The 26881-nt window shown below is 47.7% G+C and overlaps 1 protein-coding gene and 1 long non-coding RNA gene across 11 annotated transcripts; one reads left to right on the forward strand and one right to left on the reverse strand.

The window, feature by feature from the left end:
- Window positions 1-830: 830 nt before the first annotated feature.
- Window positions 831-25025, reverse strand: Zscan20 (zinc finger and SCAN domain containing 20). Of its 10 annotated transcripts, none has more exons than XM_031378728.1 (9): window positions 24900-25025; window positions 23485-23609; window positions 20640-21142; window positions 9718-9889; window positions 9191-9267; window positions 8860-8944; window positions 6907-7584; window positions 5455-5883; window positions 831-4263 (listed from the first exon to the last, which is right to left on the reverse strand). In XM_031378728.1, the coding sequence occupies exons 3-9, from the start codon at window positions 21036-21038 to the stop codon at window positions 2936-2938; spliced, it is 3168 nt and encodes a 1055-aa protein (XP_031234588.1). In that variant the 5' UTR covers window positions 21039-21142; window positions 23485-23609; window positions 24900-25025; the 3' UTR covers window positions 831-2935. The 10 variants fall into 10 exon arrangements, with proteins under 10 accessions (XP_031234588.1, XP_031234587.1, XP_031234590.1 ...); XM_031378727.1 differs by having other exon boundaries at window positions 23485-23605; window positions 24884-25022; XM_031378730.1 differs by having other exon boundaries at window positions 5455-5880; window positions 24884-25022.
- On the forward strand, window positions 24054-26879 carry LOC116096680. Its single transcript, XR_004121080.1, has 3 exons — window positions 24054-25130; window positions 26208-26247; window positions 26845-26879. It is a non-coding gene; the product is annotated as an uncharacterized LOC116096680 (long non-coding RNA).
- The last annotated feature ends 2 nt before the right edge of the window (window positions 26880-26881 follow it).

Below are 26881 nucleotides of genomic sequence, written 5' to 3' on the forward strand. Positions count from 1 at the left end.
TATTACCATACAACCAGACAGCAACACATTTAAGCTCCAATCAGTTGTTATATTTTGACAATGCACATCTGAACACATCACCCTGAGCCTGTCATCTAAGCTCCACCCACACATGATGGTGTTGGTTTGAATGAAAAATATTCCCCATAGGCTCAGGTATTTAACCCTCAGTGGTGGTACTGTTTGGGAGTTGATAAAACCTTTAGGAGGTAGAGCCTTGGTAGGAAAGGTATGGCACGGCAGTGGTGGTGCATGCCTTTAATCCCAGCACTTGGGAGGCAAAGGCAGGCAGATTTCTGAGTTCCAGGACAGCCAGAGCTATAGAGAAACCCTGTCTCGAAAAACCAAAAAAAAAAAAGGAAAGATATGACACAGTTGGGGGCGGGGGGAGGGCGTGCTTTGATTGCTTATAGTCTCACTCAGTTCCAGTTTGTTCTCTCTGCTTTGTGTTTAGGGTAGAATGGTATATGCAAAGCTTAGTGGGCCATGACAGTAAGAGCCAGGACAATAGTAGTGCTGAGGGAAATGCAGACTGTGGGGACGGGACCCAGCTCAAGAGGATGCAGAAGGAAACAGTCTCAATTAGGAACTGAGATATGAGACCACTTGTGTGATATTCTGGCAAATAATCTGGCTTCTGCCTGTGCTCTAAAAGAACTTGCCCAAGGCTAAACTAAAAAGTAATGACCTGATTTTTTTTTTTTTTAGGAGTATTTCAAAACAGTGTAGCATTGTGCCTGTGGCGTAGTTAGTAACAATAACTCTTATGTGGGTTTGCAATCAAAAACAGCAAGTGAGACAGAAAGAAATACAAAATGTACAGTTTGGAGAGAAAAAAAGCACTAGGCAATTTAATTATAGCTAAGGCATGAGCTGAAAGTGAGGCTGGAATTGATAGAGATTAGCACCATTAAGGGCCCACCCAACTAAGCTTCCAACTTGTGAAAGGAAAGAAGAACGAACCTAAGGTGTGGCTGCACCTAGGATGACCTTGTCCCAGCACCAGTGCAATCGGGATGCCACCCTCCCACCCTCCCAGTCCCTTACCTCAGGCTCCAAGCCTGGGCCTCTGCCTTCACCTAGAACCCTGCTCTTTCATACCTTGGAAACTTTCCCTAGAATGTTCTTCTCTCCTTCAGGACCCTTCCTTTCAGACCCAGGGTATTCTACAAATCTTCTTATTGCAATAACTGACACTTGCTGATCTTTAGCCAGGACTCACCCATGATCCCTGATCCTCAGAGATAAGATGACCCATGAAAGGTAAGCTGAAGAGAGTTGATAGAAAGTAGCCTCCAGTGGACTGGTTCCTGGGGAGGGGGTTCTGGTACAAGAAGGCGGCTAGGGAGCGACCTCCTTTAGAGGGGATGGCAAGAGCTTCCACTTACTTTCTCATATACAACTAGAATGTTCCAGTCTTCAAAGTTCTTCACAGCTATTATCCGATCAATACTTCCCATAGCCCTGAAGAAACTGGGATACAAGTGGCATTCTAAGGTCACACATAGACATAAGAAAGCCGCCTTCCTTTAGAAATCTATGAAAGCCAAAGTCCTTAGTCAACATTTTTTTAAACCCTAAGAAAAACTATGGAGGTCAAAATGCTACAAGCAAGAAAAGCACTGTGTATGAACCTCCTTGCTGTGGCCTGTCGTGTGAGTGGGTGGTCTGAGAGACCACACTGGGCAGCTTGGGACAAGAGGGCTCAAGCTAAAATGGTGCCATGAACCTAGAATACGGAACCCTTTCCAAGCCCTCTCAGTGGAGGACAATGTGTCAACTCCTTCCACCTCAGGCATCGGGATTGGAAATGAAGAAAATGAGCCAGAGAGACCAAAAGGCAGGTGTGACTGGGCACAGGGAAGGCCGGTTTGGAAAGACTTGGTCACCTGTGCTCAGCCACACGTACAGAGAAGCAGGACTGACCTGAGAAAGGACTCTCCAACCCACTTCTGAGCCGAAGCCCTATCTCGCTGCAAGTCTCTGCCTACCTAGCTCTCCCACCCATCGCTCTGGTAACAACTCAGCCTCACACAGAGTGCCTCGCCAGTTCTGAACGTCTCAATCCTCTCATCTGCAAGAACTCTCAACGTCTGTATTTGTGAAAGGAAGAGTTCATTAATAGCCATACTTTGAGATCCTACTACTAAGCTACCTGCCTTCATGTAAGAGGGCTCGGGAGAGCACACAGCCCCTCGGGCTCTGGGATACGTGAGTCTTGATGAATTCTGTCTCCTCCATTTTCAGATGTGTGATTAATGCAAGTCCCTTGACTTCCCCAGTCCTCCATTGTTGACTCTGGGACTACTTCGAGGATTAAATGAGATGATACATAAGGCGCTTGACACATGGGCTGCCAAAGAGCAGATGTTCAATGAACAGCTATTTCTGCTATTACTAATGATTCCGTAATGATCTCACTGTGGCCCCACTTGCTGCTGACCTCGAGGTGGGGTACTCCAGGCACTGGTTCTCAGTTTACACCTCCTCTCACGGTGAGGTTTCAAGGTTTCCCTATGAGGATTTGTCCCAACTGCAAACTACCAAGAACAAGAACTGTTTTCCATGGGAAGGGAAGTGAAGGCACAGGAAGGAACTGGAATCGATATGTTGGGCCACAGATTCAACTCTAACCCCAACATCACCCATCTGCCTCACTGACTAAGCTCTCAAGTGACAGCAGATGTAAGAACAGCCTAAGGATTGTATGTGTATATTGGGGATGTACAAACCAAATTACACTTGAAAAGTACCTTCAAACTTCAATCCTTAGTAGTTAAAATTCACCTCCAAATTACCTGAATTTTAAAAAAAATGGCACCTCTAAATATACATCAAGCTTAAACATCAGGAGGTTTCTTTCTAGCGTGTTTTAGTAACATGGGAGGTATAGGTAGATACACATTATTGCTCTTCTGTCGGGAGGAGGTCTTGCCTACAATGCTTTCCCTCCCGTGTGGGTTCTGCGGTGGGCACTGAAGTGGGAGCTGTTGTTGAAGTCTTTGCCACATTCTGTGCACTTGTAGGGTTTCTCCCCAGTGTGGATCCTCTGGTGAATGATGAGACTGGAACTCTGGTTGAAGCACTTCCCGCACACTCTGCACTTATAAGGCTTCTCTCCCGTGTGAATTCTCTGGTGGGTGATGAGGTTGGACCGGTCTCGGAAGAACTTTCCACACTCGGGGCACTTGTAGGGCTTCTCCCCCGTGTGGACCCTCTGGTGGGTGATGAGCTTGGAGCGCTCGCTGAAGCACTTCCCACAGTCCGCACACTTATGCTGCTTCCGACCGGTGTGAGTTCGTTGGTGGTTAGCTAAGCTGGAGCTCTTACTGAAGCTCTTCCCACACTCGGCACACTCGTATGGCTTCTCGCCTGTGTGGATTCTTTGGTGACTGATGAGGGCGGAGCTCTTAGAGAAGCACCTTCCACATTCAGGGCACGGGTACAGCTTCTCCCCTGAGTTGGGGTGACAGGCTCCAGGTGAGTCCGCACCCATGCTGATATTCGGAGGGTCTTTAGGTCTTTCCTGTGTAGAATTTCTCCAGTAAGCACTGTATGATAGACTTTGGTCAAAGTTCTCCCCAGGCTCATTACCCTGGTCAGGAGTTCCTCCCAAGTGGATCCGTTGATGTTTCAGTAGGTTTGAACTCAGGTTGAAGCTTTTCCAACACACCCCACATTTATAGGGCTTTTCCCCTGTGTGGGTTCTCTGGTGGGTGATGAGGTTAGAGGGGTCATTGAAGCTCTTCCCACACTCCAGGCATCTGTATGGCTTCTCCACAATATGGATTCTCTGGTGGGTGATGAGGTTAGAGGGGTCATTGAAGCTCTTCCCACACTCCAGGCATCTGTACGGCTTCTCCACAATATGGATTCTCTGGTGGGTATTAAGGTTGGCATAGTCACTAAAACTCTTCTCAGAGTCAAGACATTTGTAGGGCTTTTCACTTGAATGGGTCCACTGCGGGGCAAAGAAGTGCACTTTCCGACTGAAGCTTTTCACACGTGGGTCACATCTATAGGGTCTCTCTGTGAGGTACAGGCCTTGGTGATCAATGAGTTTTTCTAAGACCTCCTCAGAGGAGCACTCGTCCCATGGGAGAGTGTTCCTCCACTCCCCTTCATTTCCGTTCTCATGGTCCTCCCCCCAGTCATGAGGCTGGCAAACAGCTTTGGTGGTATATGCTGATAAGGCTCCAGGCAAATCCCCAAGAACATCCCGCTCTGAAATCTGGTCTTCATCCTCATGCTTTATCTCAAAACCTGAAAGATCAGACAAAGGGAAAGTCTTCGTCCATTCACTGGTTAGCATCGACGTACCTATATCATGTATTTTGTCGATTTGGCTGACACAGATTTGTATATTATAGCCCACAGCTTATACATGTGACTAGCATGAAAGCTGTCAAGTTTTTGTGTAAACAGGTGCTTCTAACCCTGACGTGCTGATTAGCACTGTCTGGAGTAGAGTAGCCCCAACCCTCACTCCCCATCCCTACCCTCCACCCCAGCGACCAAGCAGCCTGGCTCTCTTCCCCACCCATCAGTCTAGAATACAGTAGCCCCACCATAGTGACCACACAGCCTGGCTCTTCTCCCCAGCCATTCCTCTGAAGTCCGTATTCAACAGCTCTTCTCATCCTCTAGCACATTAAACAGGCCGACCCCATGTCTTCAATCAGTTCCATAGTTACCCAGGTATGCCCCAGCAAAAGCGAGACTAGCTACCCGGAGTGCAGGCCAGCACCAAACAGATGATGGCATATGACCGCGTCTATGCAGGGCACAGGCTTTTCCTGCTTGATCTCATTCCTTCTTTTGGCTCAGAGACAGAGATGACATACCTGGTTCCTGAGGGGCTCTCGTAGACCCGAGCAAGGCAAACATGGCTTAGAGGCCCTGCCCCTCTCTCATCCCCTCTGCCCTAGTAAACTGTTAGATTACATTCCTAAAGCTGGCCTCCAAGTCTAGTCCATTATTTGGCCACTTCCTCCTCCTGGGGCTGACCACTAAGGTCCAGTATTGGTTCACAGGTTTGAAGTGCTGAAGTCCAGCAATCAAAAGCTCCCTTTGGCTCATCTAAATTAAATGTCCAATTAAAATTAAATGCTCATCCTAACACGGGGTTTCCCCTTGTACCTTCATAAACCATTTGCCTTATGGGCCACATCTGTCTCCTCTCTATCTAGAGGCAGTCCTTTGTTCCTCTGGGAGAAACCACTTCCCCTGCCCCTGCCCTTGCCCCACCCCATCTTGTTTCTTTATTCTCTCATTCATCTCCAGTCTTCTGTTTTTGTTTCTTACTCCCCCTGCCCTCTGTTCCTCTGGGGCAAAGAAATCTCCTTCGTGCTGAGAATTTGGCCTTGGTATGCCCTGTGCTCATCCAGGTCCTCTCCGCTCCCCTCTTTGTACAGGTCTGCAGAGTCTGTCAACACCCAATGACTCCAGGCTCACCTGCATCTGGAGTCTGGGGGTCTGGAGTCATAAGTCTAATGGCATCCTCATCTTCCATCTCACCCCAGGCCTCTTGGTCCTCTGCCTCAGTACCGCTATGTCCAGATCCAGGAAGACCTGTGGCTTCTCCTACCGTCTCCATGGCTCTGATCCCAGTCCGAGCCCTCATCAGTGAGTCCATCTCCTCATAGAATGGGCAGGTTCCTGGTGGACGGCTGCTCTTGGCTTTCCTGTAGCTTCGAAGAAGGTTTTTGAATCGGTAGCGGCATTGCTCCAGCGTCCGCAGGAAACCCAGCGCACACAGCCGCTCCGCGATGGCCCGGTATACCTGGCTGTTTTGGTGACAGGTGCGAAGCTTTTCAGCGAAGGGGGACTCGCTGAGAATTGCTAGAAAGACCTTGGTCTCTTCGAAGCCCCAGTGCACACCTGCTGTCAGAAGTGAAGAGTTTGGACGTGTGAGACTTCGGAGCTTTACCTAGATCACTAGGACTGGGGTCACCTGCACTTCCACATATCTACAACACAGATCTCAGAAACTGTCCAAGGACCTGGGAACACAAACTTGCTTCTTAGGGACATGCTAGGGAAGTTGGCAAGGCATCCAGCCTCGCCATTTCAAGAGACAGTCTTACTGAAGGAGAGGCATTAGTGGCCGTGCTTTAGCAACTGCATCAAGTGACCCATCATCCCTTGGCTTCAGCTGACAAGTAACTTTCATCTATGAGATTCTCCTTGCATTCACTCAAAATGCATCCCCTGTCTCAAATGCATCCTTTGTAGGCCCTCCTTTCAACAATATATGGAATCTGAAAATCCCCAAGGATCAGAGACATAAATGGACCTTGAATAAGCAGGTGGCAGACTACAGCTGTGGACACTCTCTCCTCACTGGTCAAAGGAGGGAAGGGCTGCAGTAGAGTCTCCATTCAGGTAAGCGATGTAACCTGAGGAGGGAGTGTGGGGGAGGGACTGCATGAACTCAAGGCAGGAGCCTGGGTTCTGCTCCTGCCTTTGTGGCTTCCAAAGCTTCAGATGGATGTCAGGGACTCTCCCTTTGCCAGGTTAGTCACAGAGTGACTCTCAAGGCTACACTGTCGGTGTATTTCACTCACTCTTTCTTACCCCAGACTTGCTATCTGGGACTTAAGGGGCCATCCTCACACACGGTAAGAGAAACACACCTATGGAAATGACAAGATCACTCGGGGGCCACCTGGGAGCGTCCTCAGTGACATCCTTTAGAAGCAACTGGAATCTCTCCAGGTCTAGCAAGGCTTCTGAGTTATTTGCTCCTTATAACTAACAGACGTGGTGCAGAGAAGAGTGAGTCTGAGAGGGCCCAGGTACCTAGCGTCTTACTCTAGGGTCAGTGATCCAACTCATCGGCTGAGCTCTAACCTTACGAGGCAGCAGCCTGGCTGATATTCATCCAATTAGAGGCCGTGTTCTTACCAATACGGTTCTGAAGCAGAGCTGGGCCCCCTGCAAGCCCGGGCCCCTGAAGAGACTCCTCAGCAGCCAGGCCGGAACCACTGCAGTCTTCCGTGGCCTCCTCGGGCTCCCAGCTCCCTTCGTCTTGGTCATCTATCTCAGTGTCGCTGTCACCCAGCCTGGGGAGTGCCACGGCCTCTCCTGGCCCACTTGCCCTTCTTCTGATGGCTGTCCGAGCCCTCACCAGGGCCTCCAGCTCCTCATAGAAGGGGCAGGTCCCTGGTGGGTGACTGCTCTTGGCTTTCCGGTAATTCCGTAGAAGGTTTTTGACCCTGTAGCGACACTGCTCCAGAGTCCGCAAGAAGCCCCGTGCCCTCAGCCGCTCTGCGATAGCCCGGTATACCTGGCGGTTCTGGTGACAAGTCCGGAGCTTTTCAGAGAAAGAAGACTCACTTAAGATTGCCAGGAATATCTTGGTTTCCTCGTAGCCCCAGTGAACACCTGACACCTTCATGTCCTCCGCACCCCATTGGCATGGTTCTTCCCAGGACCTTGAGTCTGCCTGGGCTGGCTTGTCTTGCTCACTGTCCAGGCTATCATCTGCAGCACTCCCATTCCCAGAATTTATAAGGCTCAGACCCAAAATCTCTGGTCCTTGCTCATGCTCGGAGGTGACACTTGGCTCTGAAGCTGGAAGTCCTGCACAAAAGGACAGAAGTGAGTAAGCAGAAATGATCCTGTTGGACTATGTTTTTCTAAACTGTTCCCGAAACTCATACCCTTCTCCACAAAGAGGCCAATGAGGAACTCCCATGATGATCTACCTAGAGAGAGATACTTAGAAGACACAAGACCCTCAGCGAAAATGAAAGGGAGCTCTTCAGCTGCTGTGCTGCTGTTATGAAATAGAGCATAGAGCAGGGTGGCTAGCATGGATCCCCAGTTGACAAACACAGGACCTCAAAAACTCCACTCACCAGTAGAGGGAAAGGGAGAGAGGGGGCGAGAAAGGAAGAGAGAGCCCTAGAGCATTGCTGGGCTAATAAGCAGTATGCCTGAACACCTCGCCCTCTGGGCTGCTAACAATGTAGCTGGTCTACAGAAAGACCTTCCCAGCAGCACCTGGTCCTAACAAAGCACAAAGCCTTTCATTACAGTAAATGTTTGAGGCAATCTAGATAAAGAATTTGGATGTAAAGCCTTTTCAGGGTACTCTAATTCAGCATTTCTTTCTTTTTTCTTTTTTTTTTCCCCCCGAGACTGGGTCTCTCTGTATAGTCCTGGCGGTCCTAGAACTCACTCCGTAGACCAGGCTGGCCTCAAACTAAGAAATCTACCTGCGTCCGCCTCCCAAGTGCTGGGATTAAAGATGCGCACCACCACTGCCCGGCTAATTCAGCATTTCTTGATGAGTTCATTTAAGCAAGCGGTACTGGGGTCCCACTGTCCAGTAAGCAGCCCTCAGCCGTCTATCACAAGTTAACCTGTTGAAACCTTTTCTATTCTACCCCATTTGTGTGTCACCCTCCCTCCCACCGGGAACAGGCCCTTTAGTGAAGACTTTCCCTGTAGGTGGCCTTCAGAGAAAGGTGTGCTGGTCACGTGAGCTTTGAGCACTTGGAAGCCCTTGCTACTCAATTCTCTCGTGACCTCAGTTTGTAGGCAGTCTGCCCCCAAGAAGAGTTCTCAGTGGGTGCTGGACTTCTGAGACAGAGAGCCTGGTCCAGTTCCGGAGCAAGGTGACTGCACCCAGGTGATGAGCGCCATCAGGGCCAGCTCTAGGAAACAGCATGCAGCCCCCATCCCAACCTGCAGACTCTCTACATGGATGGCTACAAGGAGCCAGTCTTCTTCCTGCCCTGAAAATCCAGAGAGGGCAGAGCTCTGGTTCTAAGGAAATGGCAACCCCTCTTTGAGAACTGAGTGTACCAGAATAAGCCAGCTGGGCCCTGGAGCAGAGCACGCTTTCCTTACCCAGGCATGCGCTGTCCCCATGATCATCTCCTGTGGGGTCCTGGCAGGGCTTCTCCTTGGCTTGTCTACTAGGACTTAGGGTTTCCTGTGACACAGACACAGAGGATCTTAAATATCAATGACACTTTAAAAACATCCTGAGAATCTGACTAGGCCTAAGAGAGATAACTACAGCCATGTGTGGGGCCAGCATCACAATCAATGAATTAGCAGCAGGCCCAGCGGGGCAAGGGCTAACGCCCTATGCTCTCTGCCCCTTTGCTGGGGAGGCCATGAGTTGGGGGTAGGGGACATGGCAAGATGATGACAGGAAAAGAAAACAGTAGTTTACCTGGGACTTGGCTGCCACCTCCCAATCTCCAGTGCTCGCTGTCTTTGGAACAATTGGGGCTTGGGGCGTGGGGACAGCTGAAGAAGAGAACAATCCCGTGAGATAAAAGCTTCGGTTCTCTGAAATCACTTCCTTCTGGGACACAGCTTCCCAGAGGTCACGGCGGGATCACAATCACACCAAGGGTGCCCCACGCCCGGCACGCACTTGCCATTTCACTTCCTTTAGAGGCTGGAACTAAGCTGTTTTCAGTGATGTGCCATGTGTGAGATACCAGCCCCCATCCTGAGAGCTGCACCCACCCCACTGCCACGCCAGCACCTTCTATACGAGTCCAGCTAGCTGGGCGTGCTACAAGCATCCCGTTTCGCAGAGCTTCTTAACTCTACTGCTCAATAACAACATCCATCAGACATTTATCCCACCGTGCTCCTTAAATTCTGCACGTCCTTTCTCCCCACCTCCTAAGCCCATCCCTTGGGAGGAAAGGCCCCATTCTCTTATGTCTCCATATCCCTGGTACTTACCACTCTCTTTTAAGGACTCAAGTGGCATCTTGGAAAGGCCAGGATGTGTATTCTCCACCCACTGTTTCCGGGGCTGTCCCTCAGAGCTGTGGGCCATTGGCTGCAGCTGGAACCTCTGGAACTCCTGAACTGCTTCAAAGGACCTGGAGTCTTCAGCACACAGCTCCAGTCCCTACACACAAAGTCAAAACTTCCAACCATCAGATTGGTATGGTCCCTTCAATGGGACAGGATTGTTATTTTGAGTATAAACGTGTTCCATGGGGTTAACAGACTCTTAAGATCCAGAGAGGGTTTTAACACAATAAGAAAGCTATCACACTGACTTCAGAAAACAAATCAGCATTTATACTACCATATGAGTTCTGTCTATACTATCAAATGAGGTCTATCTATACTACAAAATGAGTTCTGTCTTGTTGAATTCTGGGAGGCTACACAAGTATTTCAAGCAGGTGGTCACTATTCAAAAGGTTCTTGATTCACAGAAGTAAATTACATAAAATTCTGTGACATTAAAAATAATTTATAAGCATATTTATAAGCCTGCTTGCCTCTTAAGTAGTTACAATCAACAAAGAAACTGCATGAATAGACTCAAAGACAATCCTCCTCATTCTACCCAGCTCCTCCAGCTGTTACCACCCTACAGCGAAGACTTTAACCCCTTCTACTGCAACTGTCAACACAGAAGAAAGGGAGATTCAACTGACAATGGAGATGCATGAGACAATCACGAGGACGGTCTCCACTTCCTAATCCAGTAAGGGCCTTAGAAGTCACCACTCAGCCTCAGCAAGAAGGAAGCTGAACAAGCCCTAGCTGAGCAAAACTCAGTGCTCTGAGATCCAGCAGAGAAACAAGGCCATGCCATCTACGCCTGCCCTCAAAGCTGGAGAAGTGAGAGAGGTGACTTCACCAGAGCAGAGACATCTGAAGGGGCCAGTGTGGGCAGGAAAGCCCTACAGCTGGAGGCACAGGGCAGGCAACCTGAGAGTCAAGCTCCAGGAGACACAGTCACCGAGGCAAGGGCAGGTGAGCTTTACCTCGTATTACTTCCAAGAGCTCTACCCTTCCTCACAGTGAGGGAAAAGCATGGGAAAAGTCCTCCCATGCTTCTTCAGGGCAGGGTGGGGCAGGGACAAGAACCACTGTGAAACACACCCGGTGTGCTCTGTGAACAAGGCCTGCCAGAGCATAGCCTGCTTTACATAAAGGAGCTGCCCGCTCCATCTCCCTACTGTTCTGCACAGGTGTCTGGAAGCACCCACCTGAAGCCCTTTCTAGCAGCCTATCCCACCCAAAAGAGAAAGCCGGAGAAGTTCTGATGAAGTTCAGAATCCAGGGCACAGGCTAATCACAGAGCTATAGACTGCCCACTAGACATACTCTGCCACTACATTATAAAAGACTTATTTACATAGCTCCTTCCACCCAAGACATCATATGCCACCTTTTAACCAAAACTTACAAGGTTTACTAAAAGGCAAGCAACATCTTGAAGAGCAATAGGCATGAACCAGTGACAGATGGCAGAAAGCTGGGATTATCAAACCACAAAACTTAAAAATAGTAACCCAGGTGCCAATGGTCTAAACACACTAACTTGGTGACTCTTGTCTGCAATCCCAGCAGTTGGAAAGCTAAGGCAGGAGAATTGCAAGTTTGGGGCCAGGCTGGATTATACTATAAGACTCTATTTCAAAGATAAGTAAACAAATCAAGTAAAAGGCCAAGATTGTATAAAATACGACCCAAATATATGCTGTAACTAAGAAATCCACTTTAAATACAGAGACACCTTACAGATCAAAGGCAAAGAAGGGGTTAAGAGATGCCAATTTAACCCCAACCAAAAGAAAGTGGGCTGGGCAATGCCTCCCTTGGTGGTTAAAGTTCTTGACGCACAAGCAGTTCAGGTCGAACGTCAGATCCCCAGAGCCCATGTAAATACAGGGTAATCACAGTGGCCTGTCTGTAATGCCAGCCTTAGAAGGCAGAGACTGGGGAATCCCAAGAGCAAGCTGGCTAGTAAGACTAGTCATATCCCTGATCTCTGGGTCTGACTGAGCAGAAGAGTCATTAAAGATGATTCCTGGCATTAACCTCGAGCCTCCAAGCACGCACACACATGCACGCACACATACACGTGCACACGCACATAGAAGCATTCCCTCACATACATGCAAACATGCATGCATGTACACACATATACACCACACACACATGCACATGTGCACACACGCACACACATGCACACACGCATATAAGCACACCCTCACATACATGCAAACATGCACACACACCACACACATGCACATGAAGGAGGGTGGAGTGAGAGAAGCTGTATTGATTTCAGAACAGCAGACTTCAGAGCAAGAGAAGTTCCTAGGGCTGAAGAGTGGCTTCATGACAGGATACAGGGGTCAACACTCCACAAAGGCACAATAACCCTCAATCCATGTAAAGATTACACACACCTTGATCCTCCATACTTCTAATAACACAGTCCAAAACTGACAGAAGCAGAAGAGGGTGAGGACAGTCAGTGACGTCAGCATTGCTCTGGGAACAGACAAAACCACAGACGACTGAAGGGAAGAGAGCGATGGGTGGTATAGACTCCTTAGTGGAGCAGAACAGGAGAGGGATCGTTGAACTCTGCAAGGTAGAACTTCTAATGAAGGGGTACAAGATCTGCCCTCTTGGACAGCTCACTGCCACAGCAACCACATGCCAGGCCACAAAACACACTAAGCGAATGTCAAAGGACAGGATCGTGACACGCGTGCTCTCGGATCACACGGAAGTGACTCAGAAACAGAAAGGTAGCTAGAAAATCCCAAGATACTTGGGGCTCAAACAATATACAAGTAAATACTTGAGTCAAGGAAGAAATGTCAAGAGAAATTTAAAAGTACTTGAAATTAAACAAAAATATAACTTAAAAGAGCCCTCGGGATGCCCAAAGAGTTGCGGAGCTTGGAGGTGAGTTACCAATGCTGCATCCAGAAGAACCCAGGACTGGAGAGATGGCTCGGCAGCTGAGAGCATGTGCTTGTTCCTCCAGAAGGCCATGTTCAGCTCCCAGCACCGAGTTCATGAGTGTGGCAGCCTTGTCACGTCCAGTAAAGGATCTTTCGCTGCAGGAGGCTACTCCCTGTATCTCTTACAAATTTTCTGTCTCCTGTTTTGTGATGCCCCCTGAGCCTCAGGGGAGGCTGTCTGGGGGAGATGTCCCGTTAGATCTGAGCACCAGTCTCTTACTCTGCATGGTAACAAGCTATGAATCTCTGCGTTAATCCACATCTACTGCTAGAGGAGTTTCTCTCATGACAGAAGATGCAATAATCCATGGAAATAAAGGTAAGAATTGGGGGGGGGGGAGTTTAATACTATATCTGTTTAGCAGAATAATAGTATTTGGTTCTCCACTAAGGCCTGCAACCTAGTCAGTGGGTTTTTAGTCTAGTTAACAGTACCAAGCATGAGCTCCATCTTGTGGAGCAACCTTAAATCCAATCAGGCCATCTTACCCCCATAACATTCCCACCAACACTGTAGCAGCCGGGAGATCTTGCCAGGCCACTTGTCAAACTTTCTGCCACTAGGAAAGCTAGCCAGTGGGGATGAAGCTTCCATATTGGTACCAGCTTGGTTTCTCTTTGTACTACAATTCAAGTATGTGGTATCTTCAGCAGTAGGGTCTTACCATTAAGTTCTGGAGGGGCAATGGCTATAGCCTATAATGTTTGTCGAGTGGTCTTTGGGGTCCCACTGACTAACAACTTGAAAAGAGGCAACCAAATCTGGAACTAGGCTTTTTATTTGATAGTCTGGTGTCTGGAAAAAGCATTGTTTCTTTTGTAGGGTAGCTCCACTCCTCTGTGTGTGTGTGTGTGTGTGTGTGTGTGTGTGTGTATTTTAGGAAGCTGTACAGTGGGGCTTTTCCATATGACATTTTCAAAGGTCTTGTTATTATCCCTCCCCATCTACCTGCTCTACCTTGCTCTCCCTCATCACTTTAACCCTTTTTTCCCATTATTCTCTTTGCCTCTTCATGACACCTGTATCATGCCTTTCCCCACCAGATCTCCCTCCTCCACCAGTCATCTTCACCCGTCATCTTGACACATTCTAGAGCTATCTGAGGGAGTCTCAACTGGGGGAGGGTATTTTCCCTATGCTAATCGATGTGGAAGGGTCTAGCCCACTCTGGGCAGTGCCATTACTAGGGAAGTTGGCCTGGGCTGTATAAGAAAGCTAGCTGAGTAAGCCAGAGAGGACAAGCCGGGAAGCAGCATTCTTCCATGGTTTTTGCTACAGCTCCTGCTTGAGTTCCTGCCCTGACTCCCCTTGAAGATGGATTAGGAGCTGAGCTATGAGCTTGAACCTTCCCAAGATGCTTTTAGTCGTGATATTTTGTCATAATACCAGAAAGTAACTAATACCCCATGGCCCCTTACTACTCTCCTGATTTCTGTGGGCACTCCAATTTAAATATGCATCTAAGCCAGACAATGGTAGTACACACCTTTAATCCCAGCATTTGGGAGGCAGAGGCAAGTGGATTTCTGAGTTCCAGACCTGTGTGATCTACAGAGTAAGTTCCAGGACAGCCAGGACTCCACAGAGAAACCCTGTCTCATACCCTGCCCCCTCCCAAAATAATAAAATAAAATGAACACACATCTAAATTGTCAAAGCTAACATCCACACATAAGCGGGAACATGCAGCATTTGTCTTTCTAGCTCTGGGTTATATCACTCAAAGTGATTAATTACAGCCCCAACCATTATCTGTGAATTCCATAATTCATTTTCCTATCAGTTAAATAACATTCCACTATATCTATGCACCTTTTCACTTTCCATTATCTTCAGCAGAAGGACATCTGGGCTTTTTCCATTATCTGGTTATTGTGCATAAAGCAAAATGAACGTGGATGAGAAAGTATCTCTGTGGGAGAATATAGTCCTTCAGGGATATGCTGAGGACTGGCATAGCTGGATCACATGAAGACCTATGGCTAGCTTTGTGGGATCCCTCCGCACTGACTCCTACAGTGGCTGCACCAGTTGGCACTTACACTAAGAGTCAGTAAGTGTTCCTTTTTCCCCATATCCATACAACTGTAGGCTGTCAGCTGTTGTTGTTGTTGTTTTATTCTTAACTATCCTGACTGGGGGAAGATAAAAACCTCACAACAGTTCTAATTTACACTTGGCCAGGAGCCATCATGGAGAAGCTAATGACTAGCAGGTGATCCTCCTGCGATGGTTCTGCCATGGCTTGTCAAAGTTAATGACTGACTGACTTCTCCGGGCAAGGCGGAGAAGATTTTATTTTAGGGAAGATTCCTGCTATTAATATGCTTTTCCTGTTATTATATTAAACATATATAACAATCGCTAGATATTAGCCCACCCTTTTGAGCAGATCTCTGCACAGCAACAAAGATGTACTGTCTTGTAGTGACGCTATATAGAGAAATAGATGATTTCTTAATTCTTAATGATGATCCTATAAGAATTCCTAAAATTATATTAGTAATTATCAAGCTCTTTTATAATAGGACTGCTGTTAAGTCCTTTCTGATGTCAAAACTGCAATGATAACTCTGCCAGTCTTTAAGTGTCATGAGTCAATTGCTTCTGAGATAGCATCTACAACTTAGACCACATTCCAAGAGGTTGTAAAACAATTAACCAAAGATTGTAAAAAGGGAACTAAGGATTTACTATAGGTTCAAGAACAGAGGATAAAATATTGACTGGGTTTATTTATATGAAACTTCACTAATACCTTAGTCACAAAAATTATGGTTTTTAACTCTCCATGAACCTACTGAGCTAGTGACAGATGATGAATGTTTAGTCAGATATGCATGTAAACGTTCTGTGTTGTAAACTTCTTATTCAATTTATGGTTTGAATTTATGTGTAGACTTGTGAACTTTTTACCATGTGATCATGTATTCTGAAAGAAGTATAAGTGCGGAGCACAAACAGAAGAGTCAGAACTGAACTCAAGAAGAATATCCTACAACAGTTTCATTCTCTCTCTGCCTCCATCTTGCCGCTGCTCCGGCACCATGCCTCCACACCACCTTGCTTCCCGCCCCCCCATGATAGTCATGGACTAGCCCTCTGAAATTGTAGCTTCCTTTCACAAGTTGCCTTGTATAGCGGCTGGTGTTCTCTTGCTAATTGTGTTACCCCCAAAACCTGTTTGCAGTATCCCACACATAGGCTCTGATTGGTAATAAAGAATTGCCGTACAGCCAATGGCTGGGCAGAGGGCGGGACAGACCTTTCGAGCTTTGCGAAGACCAGGAACTAGAAAAAAGGAGAAAATCGCCATGATTCAGAGGGAGATGGATCAGATTTAGAGCTGCAGAAGGAAAATCATCCAAAATGTAGGTGAGAAGGAATGTATCTTGGGCAGCAAAGCCTAGGGAGCGGCCCGGAAGGAGCCAGGGCAACAAAGATAAAATATAGACTTAGAGGGCATTAAGCCAAGATTACAGGAGGGTAATATGTGCTAGCCATGGAGAGAACAGAACGGCCCAGCCTCTGTGTGTGTGTGTGTGTGTGTGTGTGTGTGTGTGTGTGTGTGTGTGTGTGTGCTACACCCTGGTATCTTTTCCCAGTAATAGAACAGTGACGGAGATAGCTGTATTTTCCCCAGTGTGTATTTTTTGTTTCTATGTCAAATTCAGGTGGCTGTAGAAGTGTGGGCTTTTTATCCAGGTCCGCATTTCTATTTCATGTGTCAAACGTGTTTGACTGGATGCCAGAACCATACTGGCTTTATTACTGTATCTCTGTAGTATAACTTGAAACCAGGGATGCTCATGTCTCCAGCAGTGTTTTTATTATGCAGGATGGTTTGGGCTATCCTGGGTCTCTTATGTTTCCATATAAATTTTTAAGATTTTTTTTTTTTTCAATTTCTATGAAGAACTGTGTTGGGCTTTTGATGGAGGCTGTACTGAATCTGTAGACTGTTTTCAGTACAATGACCATTTTCACAGTATTAACCCTACCAATCCATGAGCAAGCATGGAATGTCTCCATTTTCTAGTGTCTTCTTCAATGTCTTCAGTGTCTTGAAGTTTTCATTGTACAAGTCTTTCAGTTTCTTGGTTAGATTTATTCCAAGGTTGGTTTTTTTTTTTTGGGGGGGGTGACTAATTGTGAATGATGATTCCCTGATTCCCTGATTTCTTTCTAGTGTTTGCTGTTTGCATATAGGAAGCTGATTTGTGGTGTTAATTTTGTATCCTAATAGTTTTTTGAATGTGCTTACCAGCTATGAACTGGATATTTTGACATTTTCCTTTCCCATTTGCTTCTTTTCTCTGTCTCCTGTCTTACTGCTCAAGCTAAGAACCACCATATTGAACAGGAGACAAAAGAGGCGATACTCTTGTCTTATTCCTGGTTTCAGTGGAAATATTCTATTCAGTTTGATGTTGGCTGTGGGCTTGTATCATACCCATTATCATGTTGAGATATGTCCCCTGTATTCGCCCATTCTCTAGAATTCTTATTATGAAGGGATGTTGGAGTTTGTCAAAGGCCTCTTCTGCATATGGGATGATCCTGTGGTTTCTGCACTTAAATCATTTTATGTGGAAGACTACATTTAGTTACTGTTGAACCATCCCTCTATCTCTGCGATGAAGCTGGCTTGACTCTAGTAGATGGCATTTTTGACGTGTTCCTGAATTTGGTTAAGTATTTTATTGAGAATTTTTGTTGGATCTTTGTTTAACATCGATTCTAAGTTTATATGGAGAGGCAAAAGAGCCAGAGTAACCCAGACTCCTCACCAAAGACTTACAGATGCCAACCAAGCATATGAAAAGGTGTTTGTAATCATTAAGAAACTGCAAATCGGACAGTAGGAAGAAGGCTCAGTCAGTAAAGTGCTTGCCACAGCAGGATAAGGACCTAAGATCAGATCCTCAGCACCCAAGTTAAAAACAAAACAAAACAAAACAAAACAAAAACCAGTATGTACCTGTCATCCCAGCCCGAGGGAGGAGGATGCAGGAGGATTCCTGGGGCTCACTATACAGCAACTCTAGCCAATCAGTAAATAACAGGCTCAGTAAGTAATCATGTCTCAAAACTAATATGGGGAAACTATTGAGGAAGACCCCTGACATCAACCTCTAACACGTGCATACAAACTCCCCCATACGTGTACCCATCCACACATATAAAAAAATGACAAATTAAAACGTGAGACCACTTCACAACTACCTGAATGCCTGGCATACAAACACGGAACCAAAGACTGTTAAGGATGAGCAACCACAGAGACCCACACTCACTGTCAGAGAAAGATAGAGAATAGTAGGGCCACGTCCCAAAGCTGTCCAACAGTTTCTTATAAGACCTAAACACCCCTTTGCCATATGCTCCAACAATGCAATTCTTCAATTTTACCCAAGTGGCCTGAAAACTTATAAGCACACAAAAACGTACAAGTAACACTTACAGTGCTGTCAATCATAGACACAACAAAGACATCCTTCTGTCCTGACTGGAGGAACTGGTACATGACATAGTGCTAAAAAGAAAAGCAATATCAAGCCATGCATGGAAGAACACCAAGCGTGCATGACTTAGTAAAAGAGGCCAAGCGCAAGGGTGTGACTCTGCCTTGGTGGCGTTCAGGGAAAGGCCAGTCTAGGTGATGGTAAAAAGATGAGTGGTTACCAGGCATTAGGAGGCGAAGGAGTCAATAAGGAGAACACAGAGGACTGTTGAGGGAGTAAGCCTGCTATGTGTGACATCATAATAGCAGACACATGTCGTCATGTGCCTGCCAAAATCCATACAATGCATTCCTCCGGCAGTGAGCCTCGGTGTGACGTGCACCCTCTGGGGTGTGATGATGTTGGTGCAGGCTCACTGGAGTAGTAAACGTTCTACTCTGATGGGGGATGAAGACAGTGATGGAAACTACATCTGAGAACACCGTATTCGCTGCTCAGTTTTGAACCAAAAAACTCTGTTAAAATAATAAGCACTTCATCAGAATACCTGATGAACAGTGGAGTTCCAGACGAAATAAGCTAAAGATTATAAGACAGCGGTACTCAAAGATCCCCGTTTAGGGTTTCAGCCCTGAATGAAGGCACTGACCACAGGGTGAGGTTCACCCTGAGGAGGATAAATTTCATCCCCTTATGAAGAGTTAGATTTTGCCTCCAGAGAGGACAACGACTCAGAGAGCATGCGGCGCAAGGCTACAAGCTGTGAAGCATGCGCTGAAGAAGGAAGGCTCTTCCCCTGTGCACCCACTACTGTGAGGACCCAGGAGCAGGCAGAGAAACTGGAGAATAAAAGTGGAGGTCATGGAAAAGGAAAACCAGAGAGGACACCATCTCTTTATCTCTTCTCTCTATTTTAGAAGGGTTCCACCTTTGGCTGCCTCACAGGGGTGTCACTTGAAAACCTAGCCTAGTCTGGCTTCTCACTTCACAAATGTCAATCCTCGTCTCAGGGTCTTATGTTCTTCATCCCCCGGCTCCAGAGTCCCAAGGTTTCCACTGTTTCTTCTCTGCCACTTAAGGCTTCTTGAAAGACATAACATGGGGGTAGGAGGGAGGGGGTGTCTACTAAGAGGCATTCACTCAAGCTCTGTTCTTGGAAGTGAAGTGATAGCTTTCTGCCAGTCTGTAAAGGAGCCCAGAGGCAGAGCCACCAACCTTGGCCCTCCCTCACCCCTCCCTCGCCCCACTCTCTCACCTGCACAGAGCTTCACAGTTGAAACGGTCAGAGAACCTTGTCATTTACAGCATATGTATTCTCAAACACAGAATCCGCACAACCAAGTGTGGTCAAGTACGAGGCCGTGCGGATTCCTGACTTATAACAAGTGCAGAGCCGCAAGGGCTTGAGGTGAAAGTTCCGAAAGGCCACCTCTGCCTGACGCCAGCTACAGGGCCTGACTCTACAAGGCAGCTAGCTGCAAGCAGGATCCAAATTCTGGGCCATAAGATAATGACATATTATATCACAGGTTCTCAGAGATGCCTGCAAATTGTTGAAGCTGCGGATGTGGTATCCACAATGCCCCCCCACCCCTTTTAGGCTCTGCCACTCACAAATTCGGACAAGTTACTTACCTTGCTGTCAGCGCATTTGAAAAACAGCACCCAGTGGCTGACTGGATGATGTGTACACATGAAAGGCTCAGACCACAGCCTGATGCACAGTGGGCGCTCACAGGATACCAGTGAATGCTCACCTGAGCCTCACCCTTGGAGGCATTTTAAACTGCACATTTGCAGTGAGGTGCCAGTTCTGTAGTGGAAAGGGCATGCATGACCTTGAAACCCAAACAAGGCGTGTTTAGGCTCTGGTTTGCTCTCGGAGTGACCTCCATGAAACATCTGAGTCTTAGAACCTTACTCTACAAAATGGAGACGGTAAAACTATTTGTCTGTGGGCTGCTCTAAGCATTCAGAGAGATCCAGGTATGTGTGCTGACTGTGTTAAACATCCAGCATAACACAGATGAGGCACACCAAACGGTACTGGGAGGCCATCTCAATGATGGTTAGGCACACACCCTCTAGTCAGGCCTTGCCAAGTACAAATCTTGTCTCTACAATCTAGTAGCTGGTGATTTTGAACAAATTATCTATCTTTTCTCTGCCTCCATTTCCTCACTAGTAAAATTAGGCTAACAGTACCGTCCTACCTTACTCATCTGTGGCAGAATTAAATGAGTTAATGCAAGTCAAGCAGCTGGAATACTACCTGCCGCCCAGCAGGGCTCAGTAACGGTAGTTGCTCAATGATCGCTATTATTGTGATTTGGGGGCAGTTATTAACTCAGTCTCAGGCCTACTACCTTGCCTGACCAGCTTCTTAGAGAACAGACTTATCAGCCTCACCTGCTGCCCGGCAGCCCAGGCCTCTCGGTGCCAATCCTCCACCAGGGCCACCGCCTCCTCTCCGCTCTCAGGGTGCCGTGCCTGCACCCAGGTCTGCACCTCCCTGGGTAAGATGGACAGGAACTGCTCCAGCACCAACAGTTCCAGGATCTGTTCTTTGAGGCGAAGCTCAGGTCTTAGCCAACGACAGCAGAGAGCCCAGAGCTGGCTGAAGGCCTCATGGGGTCCAGCTGCATCCTGGTACTGGAACTGCCTGAAACACCGGCGGGAAACCTCGGGACCAGGGACAGGGCCGTGGCTCTCCTCCTCAGGTCTGGAGTCTGATCCCCAGGAGTCCTCCTCCAGCTTCACAATCAGGAGGTCTTCCGGCTCTGGCGGAGGCGAGGCCACAGCCATCATCTCACCTGGATGCTTCACTCCAGCAGGGCTGTTCTCATCTGGCCACTTCCTGCATTGGCAATGTGTCCTTCAAGGGACTCCTGGGGAGGGACTGCTCCCCAAGACTGTGAAGGCAGAAAGACAAAGGACACGGTGAGGAAGAGGACCCAGGAGCACCACTCCCTTCCCTTCTCTCATACCTTCCACGACCTGAGGCGCAGGAAGCCTCAGAGATGCTGCTTTGCAAAGGGCAGGAAGTGAGACCGTGATCAGGCACCAGAGCCAGCATCCAGGTCACCTTACAAGAAGACAGCACATCTGTCTTTTGGGACACACCTAAATGTTTAATCCAAGAATCCTGGACCCCTAGGCTTTGATCCTAGTGGGGCCTTCCTCCCTTCTACACGATATCCCAAAGCTAACCTTCCCCAAAGCCAGACCCCAAGAAGGTCACCTTTTTCATGAGACCTGCCTTCTGAGACTTGAACCTTGGTCCTTGTCTATGGATGGTCATCTGGCAAAATCCCCCTTACTCTCCAGTCATCCCACACACTTGACGTTATTCACCATCTCTGAATTGAAGTTTCTTGAAACTCCAGCCAAAGCTGTCTGCATAGCTCATGGCTCCAACATTTCCACTTGACTATCTATCCTCTAGTTACCTCAAAGTCAATGGGTCAAAACCAAATGTACCATCCCCAGTAATCAGGGGGCCGAGGCAGGAAGATTCTAAGTTTAAGAGCAGCTTGAGCTACAATAGCAAAAAAAACAAAACTTCAACTCAAAACGTAAATAAATAAGCAAATAAATAATAAAATCCTGAGTTGTCATCTTTTATGGCAAGCTCCACAAAAACTGCATGTTCCCTGATAGAGGACCTGTCCTTGGTCACCAGCTTCCATGGTACCGTATGCTCTTGCATACCGTGATCACCCTATTGTAATTACCATAGTGCCCAGACCCCAGCTTCCGAAGGCTCTAGCACAGTGCTCAGCACATGGAGGAAACACAGCAGACAGTGATGTTGTGAGCTCATGAGGACCAGATCGCACTAGGCAAAGGACAAGAGGTTGCCTGCCCACATCAAAAGGGTTCCTCTCTCCCTGACTCCCACCTTTCCACGACACTATCTTCTATTACACTCTATGTAATAGAAGACATGTTCACGTTGGCATCCAAGGAGGAACAGCCTCCCTGAGGACACCCACACTGGGTTCTCTAAGAAAACAAGTTCGCTGTCGCAAATCTAATGGCATAAGACACACTCAACAGAAGGAAGCTATTGGCTGCACTGGCCAAGTAGGAATAGCACAGCAGAACCCAGAGGTGAAGGATGAAGGCATCTAGTATTCTGGGCCATCTGACTGGGGTGTGTGGAGGCAAGGGAGACGTAAAATAGAGAGTGGCCAAAAAGACTTCCATGTACTTAGGAAGATGCTTAGAGAACACATGGCCCACTGGGCTACTTCGAGCTTTCCCTCTGCTACATGTGGTTACATATCACTTCCTCCAGGAAGAGTTCCTTGGTGTGCTCTGTCACACCCCATCTGCTCCTCCCAAAGCGGTTGATACACGGCTCTGAGATAAATGCTCACCCATGCTTTTCAGTCACCTCTCCCCACAGTAGACAATGCCACTACACTCTGCTACTCCCCCCCCCATCTCTGCTACTCCCCCTGTCTCTGCTACTCCTGCCTGCTTTTAGTTTTGCGAGCCTTTCTTGATACTGAATGGAAGCACGGCATCTTTCCTACAGCATTATCCCAGACACAAGTCTGGGATAAATAAATCACAAAGATTTTCTCTTCCAGTTCCCAGAAAGACTTAGGAGGGATGCAGAGTCCCCAGATGGAAGGGTGCTCAATCAAAATCAGGGCCACCAGAATTCATTGTATGAAATTCTCACATTTAATTAAAAACAAAAACTTTTTTTTTTATTGGTTCCACTTAACCATGAGGAAGCTGAGCGGGGCCTTGGCAACTGGGGCACTGGATGTAAATGTGGAGCTAAGTTCCCTTCTCCACCCGCTCCCGTAACAACAGAAGGAGGAGAAAAGATGCTCCCTGAGTCCAGAGAAAGGACCAGATTGATTGGAAACCTCTAAGAAACCGGGAACTCCCAATGTTTATCAGTCCCACTAGGCTAACTGTACAATCTATGTCTGTAAGAGGTGAGACTCCCATCTAAGGACTTGAACTGAGGACTTAGCAGACCATCCTCCACCCTGGGGGGGTAACTGTCTGCTGAGAAATGAGTTCCATATGAATAAACGGTGGGATCACTTAGCAGTGGCTTCAAGGCCTCAGGAAAAGGAAACCGCTGTATGCATCCCTATGTGTTGGCCAGCACTGTCCTTAAGTGCCCAACAGCCTCAGCTCCTAGTAGACCTCGATGTCAGGAAGAAGCCTGAGGCTCATAGCCCTGGAGGTCCGCAGCCACCTTCAAACATGGTCTAACAAAGCTCACCCTGAGAGTCCTCAGTCCACATTCGCCAAGCGTTTACTCATTTGCTTGATCTGCATGAGGTGTTTACTGTTCTGGGCTGGACAAAGGAAAATGGAGATGATCCAGACACTCTCTGATGAAACTATCTAGTGGGAGAGACAAAAAAAAAAAAAGTCACAGATAATTATATTAATCCAATGTTATAAAGATAGTACGATTTGGGAGTTGGGAAGTTGGAGGTGGCAATTTGCTTAAGGGAACTGTTGAATTGGTTCTTGAATGGTTCTCTGCAGAGGGAGTGGGGGATGGGTACAGCAGAGAGACAGGCTATGTAACAGTGAAGAAACAAAATGGCCCAACCGGAGAATGGGGAACACTTTAGCAGCCTCGGAGTGTGCAGTATGGGAAAAGTGGGCTGCAAAGAGAATTATGAAAAATCTATTAGATCAGATTTCATTCAACGCGTGCTGCATGCCAGGGATGGATTCCAAGCTGGAGAACGAAAGCAAGGTACAGTTAGAGTTGAGGGTTTCAGCAGATTACAATGGCCGCAATGTTTTTCCGAGCTACAGTTAGAGTTGAGGGTTTCAGCAGATTACACTGGCCGCAATGTTTCTCCGAGCTGGAGAAATGAAAATGTGGATACTTCTGTGGAGGCTCTCGGAAGACAGAGGTAATTTTATGAGATACTAAAGAAATGGCAAGCCTCGAACAAGCGTATGGCAAAGTGGAAAAGAATGCAGGCGCAGACGAATCAGCTGGTAAAACAAGTAGGTCGGTGGGCGGGTCAGTAGGGAGTGGGTGGGCCAGTAGAGGGTGGGCGGGTCAGCAGATAAAGGTGCCTTTCACTTCCATCAGTTATGAGGGAAAGAAGTACATGTTTGGGATTGAACACAATAGCCAGTCCCGTCACAGATGACATGAACTCGGGTGTGGGAATGAAGCACTATTTTAAGGTCAGACTTCCAGCTCAGGGCCTCTTCACTTCTTTGCCAGGGCCCTTGAATCCTCTCTGAGCCCTTGACTGTGCTTTTCTAGACCCTAAGGTAACTTCCCCACAGCCAAAACGCATCTCTACCACCTCACCCACAGACCTCTCTGTAAGACCCGTCACTCACTGCCCGCCTCTCCAATTCACTCTTCATCCCGACCCCTCGGTGACCCTGCCCATCTCCAGACACTGCATCCTCTGCCCGCCCGCACCCCCTCCCCGACACACACACTCAGACACGCACACGCACACGCACACGCACACACACACACACACACACACACGCACACACACACACGCCACGCTGCTTTCCCCTTCTCATCTTCCCAGCTCTCCTCCCCCTCCCCGCCACCACCACCCCCGACACCTCCAAAGCCTCCAGCCCAGCGCCTGAGTCTCAACTGCACCCCATCCGCCACCCAGACTCACCCACAGAGACACCCACTTCTCAACAGGGCGGAAGTGCTCCCGGGCTCTTGCAGGGGATGCTGGGACGCAGAGTCCTGGCGCCGCCAGCCCGGGAACCCGGTCTTTGAAACCACAACTCCCAAATGGCATCGCGCGAGCACCGGTGAGCAACTCCCCTATCGGCCGCCCCTCAGATGACGTCAGCCAATGAGTGCCTCATCTTCTCCGGAGCTCCGGTACCGGAACAAATCTAGCAGGGCCATCTCCTGTGGGTGTAGCTCAGTACTATTCTCTTTCCATTGGTTCTGCGGTGATGGTGCCGCCTATTGGGTGGAGTCTAGATTAGAAGGGAGTGGAGTTGGAGTCTACTGAAGAAGCGTGGAGCCCTGGATTGAGCTGGAGAGTGTAGGGAAAAATAATAAAAAAGGAAAGAGGGTGACTAGAGTGATCGTCTGTTGGGCAGGAGAGAGTTTGTCAGTGATAACTAACTACAAGTTTCAATTCACAACTTAGCGGAGTGGTTCGGAAGAGTTCTATATCTCACCTCTTCATCTGTAAAATAATAATAGCATCCATGTGACAGGTTTATGTGAGGCATCAGTGAGACAATAAACCTAGAACTGTTAACTAAGATCCAGGATCCAACAATGGATAGCAGGTACTAGCCATTCTTATGTAAATCGGTTTGTACAGAGCTTGAATCCTTCGTGGGTGTTGGAAACACTTTAATCCTGGTTGCTGAATGATCTTAGTATAATACTTGATTGCTCGGTTCCACTGTCCTGACTAGTTTTATACGAACTTGACACAAGCTTGAGTCACCAGAAAAAAAGAGAGCTTCAGTTAAGAAGATGCCTTCATAAAAGGAGCATGGGCAAACTTGTGCAAGACTTTTTCTTAATGACTGATAGTAGAGGGCTCAGGCAATTGTGGGTGGGGCCACCCCTGGGCTGGTGGTCCTGAGTTCTATAAAAAAGCAGGCTGAGCAGGCCAGTAAACAGTGTCCCTCCATGGCCCCCTGCACAAGCTCCTGCCTCCATATTCCTGCCTTGTTTGAGTTCCTGTGCGGACTTCCTTCAGTGACAGACTACAATGTGGAAGTGTGAGCCAAATAAACCCTTTCCTCCCCAAGTTGCTTAGGCCACTGTGATTTGTCATAGCAATAGTAACCCTAAGATAACCACTGTAAATAATCTTAAGGTATAAGCAATCTAATAGGAAGCCGAGAAGGTGGGTTTTGTAGTCAGTCAGCCATAGATCCAAACCCCAATTCACACGTCCCATCTGTATGTTCTTGAACGTGAACAAAAAAAAACTCCATCATGATTGTCTTTTTTTTTTTCAGCTGTAAATTTTAGGTGACAGAACAAAACCTACATCTCAGGGTAGGTTCTTTGGAAATTAAAGATCACATGTAGGTAAAGCATGGAGACAAGCGACTTGCCTTTCATTGCGGGGTCCATGCTTTGGCACTCCCTAGCTGCAAAACCTCCAGCAAAGTCCAAACGCCTCTTTTGTACACAAATGTTTGTGTGGATCAACACACTGTGCATACAGGTGCACATGCTTGTGGAGGCCTGAGGTCAATATGAATGCCCTTTATGGAGCATTCTCCACCCTGTTTAATTAGAGCAAGGGTCTCTGACTCAACTGAAGGATCCAGCTAGGTTAGCTAACCCATGAGCTCTGGGAATCTGCCTGTCTCTGCCTCCCCATCCCACTAGCCAGTATAGGCGTATTACCTATGGCACCGACACTCCCGGCTTTTATATGGATGCTGAAGACCTGAGCTAGATGCTTACTGATCTTGTGGCAGGTACCTCATCAACTGTGCTAGCTCCCTGTGGTGGCTGGAATATCCTTGGCCCAGGGAGTAGCACTATTAGGAGGTGTGGCCTTGTTGGAGGAAGTGTGTCACTGTGGGGGTGGGCTTTGAGACTCTCCTCCTAGCTGCCAGAAAAGAGTCTTCCGTTTGCCTTCAGAACAAGATGAACTCTCAGCTTCTCCTGCACCATGCCT

Source organism: Mastomys coucha, unplaced genomic scaffold (assembly GCF_008632895.1).
Source record: "Mastomys coucha isolate ucsf_1 unplaced genomic scaffold, UCSF_Mcou_1 pScaffold18, whole genome shotgun sequence".
NCBI classification, from domain to species: domain Eukaryota; kingdom Metazoa; phylum Chordata; class Mammalia; order Rodentia; family Muridae; genus Mastomys; species Mastomys coucha.

What these genes read in the sequence shown, in the direction of transcription:
- Zscan20 (XM_031378728.1), bottom strand. Translation starts at nt 21,038, where the DNA reads ATGATGGCTGTGGCCTCGCCTCCGCCAGAGCCGGAAGACCTCCTGATT. An exon ending in AGGTGGCAGCCAAGTCCCAG is followed by an intron (nt 8,945 to 9,190) that starts GTAAACTACTGT and finishes TCTGTGTCACAG; the next exon opens with GAAACCCTAAGTCCTAGTAG. An exon ending in TCTGCTTCAGAACCGTATTG is followed by an intron (nt 5,884 to 6,906) that starts GTAAGAACACGG and finishes CACTTCTGACAG; the next exon opens with CAGGTGTGCACTGGGGCTTC.